General features: G+C 36.6%; 1 protein-coding gene across 2 annotated transcripts in view; it reads right to left on the bottom strand.

Annotated features, from left to right (window-relative positions):
- The window catches only part of LOC126474215 (DNA ligase 1), a 126784-nt gene that overhangs the window by 4558 nt on the left and 104767 nt on the right, over positions 1–17459 (bottom strand). For both annotated transcript variants that reach the window (XM_050101682.1, XM_050101689.1), the window contains exons 12-13: positions 9676–9877; positions 469–675 (exon numbers count right to left, since the gene is read on the bottom strand). In XM_050101682.1, coding sequence (XP_049957639.1) covers positions 469–675; positions 9676–9877 — 409 coding nt within the window. The remainder of the gene's footprint in view (positions 1–468; positions 676–9675; positions 9878–17459) is intronic.

Genomic DNA, 17459 nt, shown 5'->3' with positions numbered 1-17459 from the left:
GTACATGGAACAGTAAAGAAGAGAGAGAGAGAGAGAGAGAGAGAGAGAGAGAGAGAGAGAGAGAGAGAGAGTAAAGTACTGAACTGCAATGCAATTAGTCAAAAGTCTACACAGAATATACAGGGTGCCACACAGAAGGTACTTTATTTTGAATATATCAATTTAATGTGAAGCTCATTACACCCTGAAACTGTCTTACATACCACAAACCGAGACACAACCCTAAAGAACTTGAATCACAGTGAATGCAGCTTACAGACATAACTGAACTGCTCTGATAAACGATTCAATGTGCACTAAATGTACTGAACTGAAATACATAGTCAAACTAAAGAATGAGTAATATAATGTCTTCATTATAAATATTCCATGTCATACTCTGATAAGATCAGATATCATAATTGCCCATGGGCAAAAATTAAGAAGTATTTTATGCTATGTTGAACTGAACAGCCAAAATATACTCACTTTCCTCTTGCGAGTACTAAGAATCTGGAATGGTAAAATCTGCTTTTTTTCTCGATCCCAAGCAACAGCTTCACAGTCTAATATGCAAGATTTAACTCCTTCCGTTAGTATTTTTGGTAACCTGGACAGAACATCTGGATATTTCGTTGTGTTGTTTTCTTGGTTGCGGCTGTATATACTGGGCTTTCCTTCTTCTGGCACATGGATCTGCGCAGAAAAAAATTCCTATGCATTTTCCTATTTTTGGTGTTCTAGACTACATAGTTCATAAGCTGCCTCCAGCCTGGCTTAATGTCATAAGCAGTTTATAGATATACTAGCTTAGTGCCTGCTGCTTCTCTCATGTACACTGTACGGCCTGCAGAGATTTTTTATATATATATTTTTTAATCACATTTTTATGTTGTTAACAAATTGCAACACCATCTATGCTTTTCACACTAATTAAGACCATGTAAACATGGTCTTTTTCAAATGTACTTTTGGCCAAAAAGTTATTCTGGTATCTGGAGTCCAGAGTTTTTGTTAATCATACCTTTTGCATTCTTGTGGAGATATTTCCATAGCAACTTTCATCCCCTAAACAATATTTCTTTATATCTAACAGAGGAGTGAAACACCAATTTTCATAAATTTAGCTTTAATGAAATGAAATAGTTTCTTAAAAATTTTCATCACTTACCAACTGTCATAGATGTAGCCTTAAAAATCCTTTAGCAGTTCTTTAGTAATTCGTTATTTTTAAAAACACTTTCACCAACTATCCCCACCCCTCGTGGCTGAATTTCCAAAAATTCTGGAACCGGTATTTTTTTTTATTTTCTGACTGAGAAACCAAATACCAGTTTTCATAGTTCTGCATTCAATATTCCCTTAATAGCAACATACTTTCATGAGGCCTTTCATCCGCTATTTCACCCCCACAGGAATGGAATCTCCTACAACTCCTCCTTCAATGATGCCTATACTATAAGATTCACACCCTCTCCAAACTTTAAGGTTCTCGCCTTTGCAGTTTGGGCTGGGCGATGATGAGTCAGTCAGTCACAGTCAGTCAGGACAAAGTATTTTATATACAGAGATAAGGGGCAGTCAAATGAAAATAAAACTGATGGAAACAAGTAAGTATATTGTTTGTTATTTCAAAAGTAATCACCATAACTATTAATACATTTATTTCACTGCTAGACAAGATGGTTAATGACTTTATGGAAAAATGTTTGCTGTTGCCTATGGGACCAAAGTTGTGCCCACGTGTACACCTCTTCATCCAAAGCAAATCAATGGCTACAAATTTCTTTCGTCAATACTCCAAAAATATGGATATCAAATGGGGTGAAATTGGGACTTTATGGATGTTGCATAGGGGTTTCCCAGCGAAACTTCTGCAATGCAGTCGAAACAATATTAGAAACATGTAGTGCCACTGGGAAATTTCGTTGGGAAGCCCTTAAACATCCTCCATACAGCCCCACTCACTTCCCAAGCGATTTCCATATTTTTAGAGCGCTGGAGAAAGGCATTTGAAGCCAATGATTTGCTTCAGATGAAGAGGTGCACGCCTGGGTACCATCACAGTTCCATGAAGGCACTGACTGTCTCATCTCTAAGTGGGAGAAATATGTTAATACTCATGGCGATTGCTTTTGAAATAATGAACAGCTTACATACTCTTTTTTTCCATTGTCTTATTTTCATTTGACTGCCCCTTATACCACAAACTTAAGTCCATCATCACAGACTAGGTAACAGGATGAGATGAGTAAGTTTATGCACTACAGAAGAAATAATTATCTCCACTCTTCATTCAATTCTGGTAACACAAAAGACTATATAATATTCATACAAACAAACTGCTCATACACTACAACAGGCAGTGCACACAAAAACAAAGAAAAGTTGTAGTTTTGCAGAAACTCTTCAGTAAAGGTCACGTTTCATAATAGCTCATGTGGTAGAAGTATGGTTGAAGTGAACAGAATCCAAGTTTCAAGGGGTTTTTAGTTCCACGTACAAAGTGTCTTTTCATTTTGCTATGATCATCTATTACTTTAAAAGGGAGAGAGTGGGACAGCAGAGAAAGAGCCTTGCAAGATTGAATGTCCTTATCTACTTCACATGCTTTCCTCATCTTTCACAGCTCATTTCCCTCCTCTGACGGAGGATTCAAGTTCCAAAGCTGGGCTACAATGTTCACTTCCTTGTGTGTGTGTGTGTGTGTGTGTGTGTGTGTGTGTGTGTGTGCACTTCTAATGTTTCAATTAGGTTTACAGGAAAATCCAGAGTAAAAAAAAAAAAAAACACCCCTCACTTTTAATAAATATTTCCTTCAGTCCCAGCGAAACTGCCACAAGAACAATGCCATTCTTCCACGATTTTAACAAACTCTACACTAAGAAAAATTCTGCTTTTAAGGAATAAACATGAAACTTTCTGCAAATTAAATTCCAGTTTTCATGTAATTCATAACATTTCTGAGTGAGTTTCTGATTTCTTTCAGTTTCAAACACGTCTTTCATGTTGTATGACAGCAGTACATAGTAACTGAGTCGGCCAACATGTATCTAGATCAAATTCCATTGTGGTTATACGGAAAAAATGTTGAAGAAATCTGAAATCGATTTCCTTCCTGCCTGGTATGCCACCTGACACCAGAGTCATCACTGAGTAACGGAATGCAAGCTGTGAAGTGCTGTCTTTGTTGCTGTCGAATTCATCAGTCTGACTCCTGTGGGGTTACGACCTGAAAACGTGGAAATCTTACGATTCAGAAAATTTGACAATCACCCAAAATGTTGAAGACGATCACAACATAATAATTTCCGACATGGCAAAGAAGTATGATTTGGTGCAATCTCCTTTGTGTGGCATTCTCAAAAACAAGGAACCAGTGTTAAATGCAGAAGCTAGCAGTTCCTGTTTATACAAAAGGAATAAAATTAGCATGTTAACGTTCTGTGATGAAGAAAACATTTTTTAAAAATGGTTTCATAGAATGAGAAATGACAGCATTCCTGCAAATTGAAACATACTGCACGAGGAAGTTCAGCAAGCTGCCCTGACAATGTGTGTTGCAGATTTAAGTATGCAAAACCATTAAAAAAAAAAAAAGGCATAATCTCTTATTTCACAGTGCGGATGGGGAGAGTGAAGCTGTGGACAAAGGAAGCATAAATCATTTGAAGAACATTACATTGCCATAATTAATACAGGGTTGAGTCCAGAGAAGCTTTTAACACAGGTTCAAATGGCTTGTTTTACAATTTACTTCCGGCACAGACATAGTCCAATAAGGGAGAAAAAGTAAAGAAAGAAAGGCAGCACTATAGTATGTAAATAAGTGGCAGATGGAGAAGTTGCCTTCACTGATAAAGGGGAAATTTAAATCTCCCATGTGTTTGCAAACAAAAAACTCCACTGAACTGCAGAAGTCATCTACATGCTCCAGACCTGGGCACATTACAGAATGTAAATGCGGAAAAGAAAAAATAATGCCTGGATTTCCCGGTTAAAAATACAGCTTTTTCAGGTTGAAAATGCACTTTTTCCCAATGAAAATACACAAGACCCTGGACGAAATTACGTTTTTCCGTGTTAATTGACAATATATTTTCCTTTGCAGCTGCAAAACATACCAGTAATTTGAATGGCAATGGTTTCATACACTGGCATAGAACTTCCTGGCACTCACCAAGGGGTGTGGGGGGGGGGGGGGGGGGGGGGGAGATTTGGAAGTTTAGCAAATACAGTACGGTAGTTTCTGAACACAGAACACCAACATTTAAGAAGTCCGATGACCATGCTATGATATGGAAACAGGGGCATACTAGTTCTCCGAGATGCCTGGCATTAAACTTCGAATTCAGAAAAATATGGCATGATATTATGTATTCTTGCTTCGTGGAATACAACTACCAGATGTACATTTCATCACGAAAAGCTAAGCTTTCGCATATAGTATTGGCCCTCAAAAAAGGTTTACTGTTTTTTCCGAGCGTGTGGTTAAACAGGATCCTAAGAGCACAGCTTAAGATGCAGCAGCAGAATATTTTTGACAAGCAAGATTGTATATTTCACTGATGTGCACCGAACATTTTGTGGGTTACCTGGCTGAATACATGTTCCATCGTGCACTTCGACTTTCCCGTAGGAAAGACGATTAAGCGTGAAATTGCTCAAGAATTCACATTGAACTTTAAGTATAATTACACTTTTTGTCATTGTTAGTGTATAATTTGTAACCTATGAAGGTATGACAATAAATATGAAAAACTAACCTCGAAGACTGGTCTTTTTTAGTACCTGTTGCCTTTAAGACAAATCAAACACAAATGTGCCAGCAAAACTTTAAATGACGGCAGAAATAGCTGGTTTTCTAGGAATGAATTTTTTCGAAGTGGTTGATTCTAGTGTTTTAAGTTTTGAAAGAGTCAAACGCTCAGTGACTTAAGAAAGTCATCACACATTCTTACAAATAACATAATTCATCTCGCATAAAAGGAAATTTACTGTGGAAGTAACACTTCTCAAACCACCATTCGTACTATTTTCCCGTGACCTACTAGAAATGTAAACAGTTGGGACACCGTGCTCATCGAATGCAGTTTGTTGGTACTTTCTCTTCAAGCCTCTAACAAAATTTGTGTGAAATTCTATGGGACTTAACTGCTAAGGTCATCAGTCCCTAAGCTTACACACTACATAACCTAAATTATCCTAAGGACAAACACACACATCCCTGCCCGAGGGAGGACTCGAACCTCCGGCGGGATCAGCTGCACAGTCCATGACTGCAGCGCCTTAGGCCGCTCGGCTTATCCCGTGCGGCAAGCCTCTAACACATTTTACTGTAGGTACATGGTTGTATGTGCACTGTGATTTGCTGTTCTTTGCAACTGAAGTTTTAATTTGTTGTTGTTCTCTCGGTTATGTTTTACTGCAGCAGTATTATTCTGATTGCACGGGCTAAAGTCATATTATTTGTCACAGTATCAGTTCTAACCAGCAATAATCATGAAAATTTAACATAAAACTAAAGTGGCAAAAAATTCCCAGAATCCTAGAATAATCCCAGGTATTTCCCAGATGAAAAAATTCCTGGGGCGTATACACCCTTTAATAGATTTTGTTAAAGCCAGATACAAAGTAGCAGTTGTCCTGAAGTCAATTACATTCCTTGAAAGGAATAAAGTATTGAGATTCTACATTCTGCATCTGCAGGCTATGCATTTGTTTGTTATTACCTGGAATTGTGTAACACAACAGACTATGTTAAACTGCTTCACAAAGGCTGGTCATGGTATGTCAGTTGCTGTTGAAGAAAATATTCCTCCTAAAGAAGGATGGAAAAGGATCTTCCTGGATTTTACTGCTTATGACGACAACATTCTGACTTCCATATTCAAGATGAATGTGTGAGAGATGTGTGAAATGCTAGTGAACGAACATTATGTACTAGTAGGTGGTGGCGACTAATATTAAGAAGGGGAGGAGGAGGAGGCCACTGCACCAAGTTTCGCAGCTGCTGTGTGAGGTACTGATACTGCCAGGAACTACTTTTCATCTTTTAATCTAGATGAATCAATTCTAACAAAACATCAACCAACTGGAGCAACAACTTCTGTCACTACAGTATGCTGGATGGACAAAACAAATAACTCTGCTGATTTTCTTTTCTTTCTTTCTTTTTTTAAATAAGTGTGTGTGTGTGTGTGTGTGTGTGTGTGTGAGCGCGTTGGTGTACTATATTTAAATTTGTAGCGTATTATAGATGAGTTTGTAATTAAATAGCTCTTGCATCACCTGTACATACTTGAATTATGATTCTTTGCCAGTCCTGTGTATCTATGCAAAACTCCAATTTAAGGAAAAATATTTATGTCTCCAGGGATTTGTACGTATATAACAGTCTCAAGTCTTCCGATCTTGTGTGTCCTGTGAGCAGAACATTGTAGACCAAATCACACCTGTATTAACCAAACCAACTCTTTGTCTCAGTCAATGCACTTCAAAACTTTTGTCCCTGTGAAAGTTATGCACGACAAACACTAGTCAATCGCCACAGTTTGCACCTACTTCGATCACAATGTAAACCAGCACCTCTGTCATAGCAGCTTTCCTAATCTTCACAGAAATGTGATAACATTACATGATCATTACCAGAGACAACATACGAAGTCTGTTCAAAAAATTCCAGAACTTGTACACAAAATTTTTCTATGCTTACCTTTTACTTATTGTGCATGGTCGCTTTTGAAATACTCTCCTCCACAACTGATAACCGGTCCCAACGCCTAGAATGTTCACAGGAGAGCTTCTGTGAAGTTTGGAAGGTAGGAGACGAGATACTGGCAGAAGCAAGGCTGTGAGGATGGGGTGTGAGGTGTGCTTAGGTAGCTCAGGTGGTACAGCACTTGCCCGCAAAAGGCAAAGGTCCCGAGTTCGAGTCTCGGTCTGGCACATTGTTTCAATCTGCCAGGAAGTTTTGGCCCCAAAGTTGTTTCCACTTCCGGAAGCAGTCTGTATGATTCTTGCTGGATCCCATAAAGTGCCATCTGAGGTCTGAGAACTTTCTCTTATCTCATCTACTGTTGCAAATCTTTGCCCTTTCAATGGGTTTTCAACTTTGGAGAGGGAAGAAAAAAAAACATCTAGGGGCCAGATATGGAGAGTATGGAGGATGAGGCAGCACAGTGATTTTGATTTTGTGCAATGATGAATGTTTGGGTGTGTTATCGTGAAGGAAGAGCCATGAATTGTCTAGTCACATTTTAGGTGGTTTCCTTCTCACATTTTCTTGCAGGCTTCGCAACACATCCCGATAGTACCACTGTTTACCAGTTTGTCCCTGTGGCACAAATCCATGATGAACTAATCCTTCAAAGCCAAAGAAAACTATCAGTATGGCTTTGACATTTGGCCTGACCTGATGAGCTTTTATTTAGTCTTGGAGAATCTTTCCCACCCCATTGTGAAGATTGAACCTTTGTCTCGATATCAGAACCATAAACCCATGTCTCATTACCAGTTAAGGGTCTCTTACGGAACATCTTGTTCCCATTTGTGTGATCCAAAAGCTCTTCACTGATTGCGAGGTGAATGTCTTTCTGGGCTTAACTCACTGTGGGACGAACTTGGTGGCAACATGATGCATTCCCAGATGCTGTGTGAGTATTTCATGATATGACCCAACTGAAATGTTACATTTTGCAATCTCTCGAACAGCCACTCTTAGACTGGCAAGTACAATTTCATCATCGATAGATGTCGCAGATTCTGAACGAGGGTGATTTGAAAACTGTTTGAACCATTTGTAACACATGTAAGGCTTAATCACTCATCACTGTATGCTTCCTGCGTTCAGAGACCTGTAAAAGGTGTTCTTTTAGTTTCATGCAAAATTTAATGCAGACATGTTGCCACCTTGAATTCACAAACTGTGTGATATGACATTCTACTCAATACAGCACTGAACAAAAATTTACAGAAATACAACAATGAAACTCCTGGTAATTACAAATTAAACACAGGCAAGTGCAAGGATACCAACCGCATTTTGCTCTAACACACCACTGGGGCAAAATTACAAATGTTCTGGAATTTTTTAAACAGACCCCACATATAATGTCTGCAGTGCCTGAAAATTTCATCCCATTAACCAGAGAGCTATTTTTTTTTTAACTGTAGGCAATGCACTGGTTGTCATGCAGTTCATGTTGTACCCACCAAGAAAAACCATTTGCTAATATTTTTTACCATCCTGTCCTTTAAACTCTTTTTTAAATAAGCCAAACCTAAATATTTTGTTGCTGCACTGTAAATTGCCTATGTTATGTCTAAGGTGAACAGGATGATTTTGTCTGATTATAACTACAGAGTGGAGCAAAGCCTGCTGTTCACAAACCACCTGCTTTACCTTAATTCAATCAAAACTTAGGATAGACAGCATAAAAAGATGTTACCTCTTATTCCAAAACAACAATTTATGACAATAGGCTAAGTACTACCTTCAAGCACTAAAGTGCTATACTAACCATAGTCCTCAGCAGTTATTGGCAGTCACTGAACATACGGAAAGACTTCAGAACCAGTAGTCCAAGGCAAGAGATACAGGGTCCTTATAGCAATCAATGAATGGAATTTTTGTGCAATGAATAAATAAGTCAAGTCAGTCATCATCAAAACTTTGTCCACTCACTGTTTATGAGCAGATAATTTTACACCCTGTCAGTGACATATTCCACAACATATTGTGTGTGTACATGTACCTGTATCTACAGTTATCCCTTTAGAAAATTCTACACCATTTTGAATTTTCTAAATAATAATAAAAATAAAGAAAAAATTGCAGGTAGACATCCTGAGGACAAATTCTATCAACAACAACAATGAATAACAGAAAAATCAGACTAAGATAGGCTGGAAAGCAATACTACTTGATCAACTTTCCAGAACCCCCCCCCCCCCTCTCCTTTTCCCCAAAGCTCCTCCTCCTCTTCAAACTCCCTTGTAGGAGGTTCATCCTGTATGATCAAATGCTGCATCTGAACTTTTCAAGCAGAAACACTTCTGTTATTGCAACCATTCTCCTGAACCAATGGAAACATTTGCCACTTGAGACAATGCCCAGGTATTCCACATTCGAGTGACCTAGTTGTGTCAATATGCTGTAGCTCTTCTCTTGGCAAAAACTTTTGACACTCTATTCTATAGTGCTCTCATTTACTTTGGAGCCTTGTAACTACACTGGTCTCTTACACTTTTTGTGAACTTAATCGGTGGATTCTTCTGGAGTGTTGAAACTTGTGCTTGTGATAAATTACTAGTTGTGTTATGGACTTTAACATTATGACCTTTACTGAATTATTATAAGTTCATGGTTTCGAGTATTTAAGGCTGTTTCGGCCCATAACTGGCTCATTACTGTTTATGCTGTGTCATTAAATTAGTGTTGATGAAAAAATCACTTGGTATGATACTAAATACATAACTGTAACTGTTTGTGGCAAGAAAATGAAACAATAACAAACAAAAGTGCTAAATTACAGTTGCATTTTATTTGCAACTTAAAGCACTAAAAGAGGAAAATAAAAAGGCATGTTCCTGTCTACCGAATTTTAAGGAATATTTAGGGTAAAGTGAAAATGAATTACTTTTTACAATAGCTGATTAAATATTTTCTTTCTTTCTTACAAAAAATGTAAATACCTGTGCACGTTCTCCATCATATTTCCATTCACATGTAAATTTAAGGCCTTCAAAACGCTGCAGAACCTCTTGAACTCCTTTCGTTGGCTGAGCAAGCATGGGCTTCAGAGGCACCCCAGGAGTGATGTGGCAATGATCTGGCAGAGCCTTCACACCTTCTTTTAAGAGTACTGGTATGATTTTGTCATAGTTTGGACATTCACTGAAATTAAAAAGTTTATTTGAAATATAATTTTATAACAAAATGAAAACAAAAAAAAAAAGAAAAGAAAAAGTAATCATACTCATAGCTTTCGTGTTATGTAAAAACAAACTTTCCTCTTTGTAGATTACAGTTTGACTACTTAATAATATTTGCAACAAAAACTGAAAAATGAAAACAACTCCAGTTTCTTAACTGTATTATAGGTAGTTGGGCTCCCACCAATGCCACAACAGTAACATTTAACCTTTTCACACTTACTTACTTTATACATGGCATTTAAAAGACCTTATTTAATTAATCTTGTTGATATCATGAACAGGAACTGCAAACAGATCCCACAAAATGATTTGAACATTTAATTAGTGGTACCTTATCATTACTTCATGTTGTATAAGCATTGTCTTAAAGAATTATTTGAAACTCATCAAGGGAAAGAAACAACCCACACACATGAAAATTTTCAGATTTAACAGATGTTTTCTTTATTATTATTATTATTATTATTATTTATTTTATGGCCTTCATTGGACCACTGTAGTCAAAAATACAAAGTTCTAAACAAGTTGTTACACATGGATACAATTTGGTTCGACAATAACTTAATATATTTAGGTAATATAATTATTAGAGGCTCTTCTGTCTGCCCAATATTTCTTCATTCTTTCAGATATTTTCTTTCTTTCTTCATCTGAGACAACTCTTCCTGTACTCCTTTTATTGGTTTTCATTTGTAGTCTGGTTTGCGGGTCTTGCAGTATTCTGGTTTTCTCTGTCTTGTTTTTTAGGTCATCTACTGTAATTTGAAGTTCTTTTATATCTTCCTTAATTTCTGTGATCCATTTAATGTCGCTCTTGCTATTCCACAATTTTTGTATTATTTTTTTACTAATTCTGTTTTCTGGAGTTCTCATCAGATGTCCAAAGAATGAGATGCATTTCTTCCTGATTGTGCTCATGACTGGTTCTATTTTCTTATACTGTTTCATTTGATGCTATTCTCCAATGTCCATTTATTTTATACTGTTTATTTATACATGTCCTAATTATTCTTCTTTCTATTTTTAGTATTCTGTCAATTTCTGGTGTATTAGTTGTTTTGAAGATAGTTTCACCTGCATACATTATTTCTGGTTGTGTAACTGTTTTATAGTGTTTTAATTTTGCATCTATAGATAGGCTTTTTTTGTTGTATGTAATTTTGGTAATGTAATTTGCATAGTTCAGTTTTTTATTCTATTTTGCCATGATGGCTTCTCATTTAGATTGTATGTTATTATTTCGCCTAAATATTTAAATTTATCAACAATTTTGATTTCCTGTTCTCCTAGTGTAATTCTGTTTGCAAGTGGTGGATCAGTTAGCATAATCTCCATTTTTTCAAATGATATTCTAAGGCCTACTTTTTCTGCTATTTCTTGTAATGATTTCACTTGTTGCCTGGCTTCTTGAACGGTGTTGGCTAGGAGAGCAAGATCATCAGTGAATCCCAAGCAGTTTAAGCTAATATCATCTTTTGCACTTCCAATTCTTATCCTCTTTGAATTGTCCTTGTACCATTCTCTCATTATGTATTCCAGTGCACAGTTGAAAAGTAATGGTGATAGGCAGTCACCTTGTCTTAAGCCTGTTTTTATGAGGAATGGTTCCGAAATTTCTCCTCTAAACTTCACTTTTGATTTGGTGTTGGTTACAGTGAGTTGTATTATTTTAATTAGTTTTGGATGGAGTCCTAGATTTCTTAAAATTTTTAATACTGAAGGTCTGTGGAGACAGTCATGTGCCTTCTTAAAATCTACAAATGTTATTGCCAGAGGTTTGTTCCATTTCTTGTAGTATGCCATTATCAATTTTAAACTAATTATCTGCTCTGCACAGCTTCTCCATGGTCTGAAACCTCCCTGATATTCCCCTAACTCCTGTTCTAATTGCTCCTTGATTCTTTCATATAGGATCTTGGATAGAATTTTATATGTGCAATCTAGGAGAGAGATTTCTCTGTAGTTGTCTGGGTTGCTCTTATCTCCCTTTTTGTGTAGTGGGTGGATGATAGCTGTGGTCCAATGTTCGGGAAATTGTTCTGTTACCCAAATTTTTGTTAGAGCCATGTGTAAGGACGTCTTGACTGTGTCACTTGCATATTTCCACATTTCAACAAAAACCTGATCTTTTCCACATGCCTTATAATTTTTTTGTTCTTTAAGAATTTCTTCTACTTCTTGGAAAGTTGGAGGGTCTAGTTTTTTAGGTTTGGTTTTTATTGGGGTATTTATGCTGATTTGTAAGGGTTCTTTGGGTTCCTCGCAATTCAGAAGTTTGTAAAATGCTTTTGCCATGATTTCTGCATTTTCCTTGTTACTGTGTGTCATTCTTCCATCTTCATCTTTCAGTATTAGTGTAGGGGCCTCATATTGTTGTAGTTGTTTCCCAAAGATTTTGTAGTAGTTCCTGGAGTTGGTTTTATGATAATTACCTTCTATAGACTTTATAATATCTTTATGAAATCCTCTCTTGATTCTTCTAATATTTTGAGTGAATTTTTTTCTTTCATTTTTTAGGTTGATGGCATTTTCTTCAGTTTTATGTGTTTGAAACTTTAACCATGCTTGGTGTCTATCTTCATGGAATTTGTCACATTCTGATGTCCACCATGCATGTTTCCTTTGTGGGTTCAAGGGAGCTAGATTCTCTGCTTCTTTTTTAAGATTAGGCACTAGTTGTTCTAGATCATCTGTTAATTGGATGGTTTGTGTTATTTGTTGGTACTTATTATTTTTAATTAGCTGATGTGGGTCAAACCTCCTTTTTATTTTATTAGTTTTTCCGGTCCTTTTCTTTAACGGTGTGAATTTGATTTTAATTTTAACCATATAATGGTCTGAGCCTGTGTCTACTCCTCTCAGTACTTTAACATTGTGGATCTCCTTATGAAAATTTTTGTCCATATAGACATGGTCTAGCTGCCACTCGCCCTTCCTCCAGTCTGGATGTTTCCATGTTTTAAGTTTACTTGGCTTCCTCTTAAAGTATGTTGATTTAGATATAAGGTTGTGTTCTCTGCAGAGTTCTACAAGTCTTTGACCGTTTTTGTTTGTAAATTTATGTGGACTCCATTTTCCAATTATATCTTTATATTTCCTTTCTTTTCCCAAATGAGCATTGAAATCTCCCAATAAGATTTTTACATTCTTTTTATTTACTCTGTTCACAGTTTGTTCTAGAAGGTCCCAAAATTTATCTACCTCTTCCTTTGTTTTTGTTAGACAATTTTTTTCATTTGTTGTGGCATGAGCATTTATTATTGTATAGGTTTTATTCATTGTTTTAAAGCTTAGAGTCGCAATTCTTGGTGATACTGCTTGGAAATCCGTTACTGAATCTATTATTTTTATGTTTACTAAAAACCCTGTTCCAAACTGGGGACATTGTTTCATTGCCCTCGGTCCTGGTTTCCCATTATAAATTCTGTATCCTTGTGATTCGAATGGGTCCTCTGTAGTGTTTCTCATTTCTTGGATCCCTGTTATTAAAATTTTTTGTTTATTTAGTTCATCTGTGAGCTCCTTGAGTTTTCCGGTCTGAAGTAGTGAGTTTACGTTGTGTGTTGCTATATAATTTATTTGCTCATTTTTAATCTTCTCTTTGTGTTTTAGTGTGCATTTGGATGGTTGCAAACGCTCCGATTCGTTGCTGTCTTCTAGTTGACTACCCACTGAATCCGATGTAGCCTTTTCCTGCCTTTTTGAGCAGGACGGTGGAATTTTTTTCCTAAAAGACCTTTCCATTTTTGACTGTCGAAGGTTGTCAACCTTAGTTGGAGCAATCTCCGATTTACAACTCCGGTTGTTAACCGCAGAGGGTGTGTTTGGTCCGCGAGAGCTATTTTATTTCACTCAAGTCCGCCAGTAAACCGGTGAGGACTTACACATCCGCCACCTGGGACGCGCCACGTAGGAGTATCACCTCTCCTAATATGACAGTATAGTAGGTTCGTGGACAGATGTTTTCTACAAAGTATTTTTTCTTTTTCTTTCTTTTTTTTTTTTAAAAAAAAAAAAAAATCTACTACCTCTCTTCAAGAACTATTAAAAATGCATCACAGTGTACAATTCACATATAAATGACATTAAAAATGTTAACCGAGTTTCGCTCTCTTGTACTAGCACAAAGTGAAAGTACATGGGGTAACGTAACACACTTTCTGGAGTTGACAGTAAATAAATGGACAGAAAGAAAATGTACTCCGATCATTCAGTAAAGTGTATTCAGTTGAAAGTTTGTGTGAGTATAACGTACACCAATGAATATGAGGTAGGAATGCAACAATGATAGGACTGTTGTTATTCTTTATATACATGAATGGTTGGACAGGTAGGATGATCAGCAATTCATTGTTGTTTGCTGATGACACTGTGATGTACGGGAAGTGACTGTGGGAAGACACAAGATGACTTAGATAGAATTTCTAGTTCGTGGGATGAAAGATTTAAAAAAAAAAAAAAAAAAAATGAATGCAGATGATTTGGAGGAACAATTTTGTAATGTTTGAATACAGTGTTAGTAGTGTACTACTTGACAGTCACAGCAACTGAATATCTAGGTGCAACGTTACTAAATGATGTGAAATGGTAAGAGCACATCAGGATGGTAGTAGGGAAAGCGACTGCTCAACTAAGTTTTATTGGGAAGATTTTGCGAAAGTGTAGCTCATCTATAAAGGAGACGGCATGCAGAATGCTTGTGCAACCTACTGTTGAATAGTGCTCTAATGTTTGGAATTCCCACCATGTCAGATCAAATGAAGACATAAAAGCAATTCAGATTTGTTACCAATAGGTTCCATCAGCGTGCAAGTATTAAGGAGATGCTTGTGAACTCAAATTAGAATCCCCGGAAGGAAAACTATATCTCTCTTCGCGAGGTACTATTATGGAAGTTTAGAGAACCATCATTTGAGGCCAACCGCAGATTGATTATACTGCCACAAACATACATTTTGCCTAAGGTCAATGAAGATAAGATGCGAAAAAATTGGGCTAATACACAGCTCGTCTTTCCCTTGCTCTATTTGAAGGTGGAACAGGAGAGGAGATTAGCAGTGGTATGTGATACCCTTTGCCATGCACTGTACGGTGGCATGTGGAGTATAGATGTAGATGTAGGGTCTTGCCAGGATATCACTCTCTGTACAGCTGCTCTGCCTGAATAGCATTATGCCTACCATAAACCATAATAAAAGTGAAGTTATGAACATGTAGTTTTTAATCAAGGACTTCCTTTACTGTTCATTTCATAATGTCGGAAAGTACTACACTACTGACCTACAGAACCCGTCTCATATATAATAAATATTAATGTTTTACTTATTGTTAACTCTAGCAAGTGGTACACGAGAGTCAATGTCAGTTTTATGTTGCATTTTTAATAACATCACATTCATGTGATTGGAACACAGTGATATGTTCCAGTGTGGGTTTTGAGGAGAGGAAGTGGATTACTGAATAAGAAATACAGGATGCTACTTAAGAAATTACATACTGCTGTTCATTTGTTCTGTATCCAATTTGCAAGAAAAACAATCTTGAAATTTCCTGGCAGATTACACCTGTGTGCCGGACCGAGACTCGAACTCGGGACCAAGTTCGAAACTCGGTCCGGCACACAGTTTTAATCTGGCAGAAAGTTTCACATCAGCACACACTCTGCTGCAGAGTGAAAATCTCATTCTGAAAACAATCTTGTTGGCTAATGTCTCCTTGTAGCTAAACATCTGCTTGATACACTTTTTTTTCCCCTAGACAAATAAGTTATTTGGGATGGGAATGATAAATGGAACACACTGTATTAAAGTGCTGACAGCATATTGTCTTCAAATGCAAATCTCAAATTACGAGAATGCTTTCTGAGCGAAACTACTGCTTGAAACCTATAGTTGAACATGAAAACCAAACTGTCTTTATTACAACAGCAGATATTTGACAAAGGGCATATTTTCCACTGGCATGAAAACTTGCTATTTCACTAAATTCTGAAAGGATCTGTATCTCTTCAGAGTATCTACACCACAGAGACCTGTTATTCCATGTATATGTAACAAGCTCTTTGCCATACCATCATCAACAGACTTCACCATTACTACCCTATAATTGTAACGACCTACTGCTGTGAACACAGACTTAGAAGTTGTCAGGCTAGTTTGAAGCTGCAATGCAATGGCTTTCACTGTTTCCTTCAGTTCTGTCATAGCACCTAATGTTTTCCAAATGTTTGCTAGTTTCATCATTTAAAATATTTTTACCATAACAATGCACTCATTTCAAATCATTTTAACTTGAAGTAGATGTTACAGTTTTAGCCACTGTCATCGTATTTCCTGAAACTTCTGCACAGCAAACCGAATCAAAAATCACGTCTTTTAGAGAGAGATTTAGTCCTGAATATCGATTAAACCACATATTTTCATAAGTCTTAAGTGTAAATAGCAACCAACCATAGCACAGAACACATGGCATTACACAAACATGTTTCTGGCAGTAGAAGAGAACACTGAAAATGTTTATTGCTGTATTTACCCTACTGTGAAGTGACAATAGTCTGAGCAAAACGAGGTGCCCTGTTGATTTATGTGTTTGCAATGCTTAAGTACCGTATTTGGTGGATCCTTTATTTATACGTGCATACTAGGAAAATATGTACCGCACTAAAGATCTCTCCAAAATGCAACATTTACCCTACAGTTTGTTGTATGAAAGGGTCAGAAAAGTTGACTTTGGTAGTTAAAGTTGTTACCTGCTGACGCCACACCTATGAAACAGTTTTTTAAACAGGAAATGAACAGTCATTTTCAGTTTATATACATATCTCAGACTTGACAACAAAATCAAGACCCAATGTAAAGATTAAATAACTATTTCAGTAAGAAGTGCACATTTCATATTATGTCAGTAAAAACTACCGATTACTCGAAATTTACCTGTCGCTAGTAATATAACTACAACTGATTTTATGTTTACCACAAGACAAAATAGTGAAGGAATTCTTCTTTTGCTTACAATTAAACTCTGAAATGAGGACCTGTGTATGCCAAGCAGATCTGCAATAATTCTGGATTTGTGGAAGGCTTGGCTACTGGACAATATGCATGTTTCTACAACTTACTGAATCCTAGACTTTTACATTGTTGTTCCAATGGATGTATCTGATAACTCAATTTCTCCAAAACAAATTTTTACTCTGCTATGAAGTGCACGCTGATTTGAAACTTTGCCCATCACATTTTGAGTCCTTTAGAGTTAATGGACTATACTTAAGAATGTTACAAATTTCAAATTTTTACACAGGACAGCTATTAATTCTGCTTTAGACTTTTATTTACATTTTAGATCCTTGCAAAACATTCTGTACCTTACGTGGTGTTATAAAAATTGGATATCATGGAAAGGACTTAGAATTGTTTATTTTAAAATGTATTAATTTTAAAGTAATAGTATGTAATAATCTTCAATTTTTATGTTTCTGAAATAATCTATATAACTGCCATTATGAGAAAACTCTTAATATGAATGGTGTCACCTTCACTAAT

The sequence above is a fragment of the Schistocerca serialis genome, chromosome 1 (genome assembly GCF_023864345.2).
Source record: "Schistocerca serialis cubense isolate TAMUIC-IGC-003099 chromosome 1, iqSchSeri2.2, whole genome shotgun sequence".
Taxonomy (NCBI): domain Eukaryota; kingdom Metazoa; phylum Arthropoda; class Insecta; order Orthoptera; family Acrididae; genus Schistocerca; species Schistocerca serialis.
The sequence above is the reverse complement of the archived record's forward strand: the minus strand, read 5'-3'. Positions and strand labels throughout refer to the sequence as shown.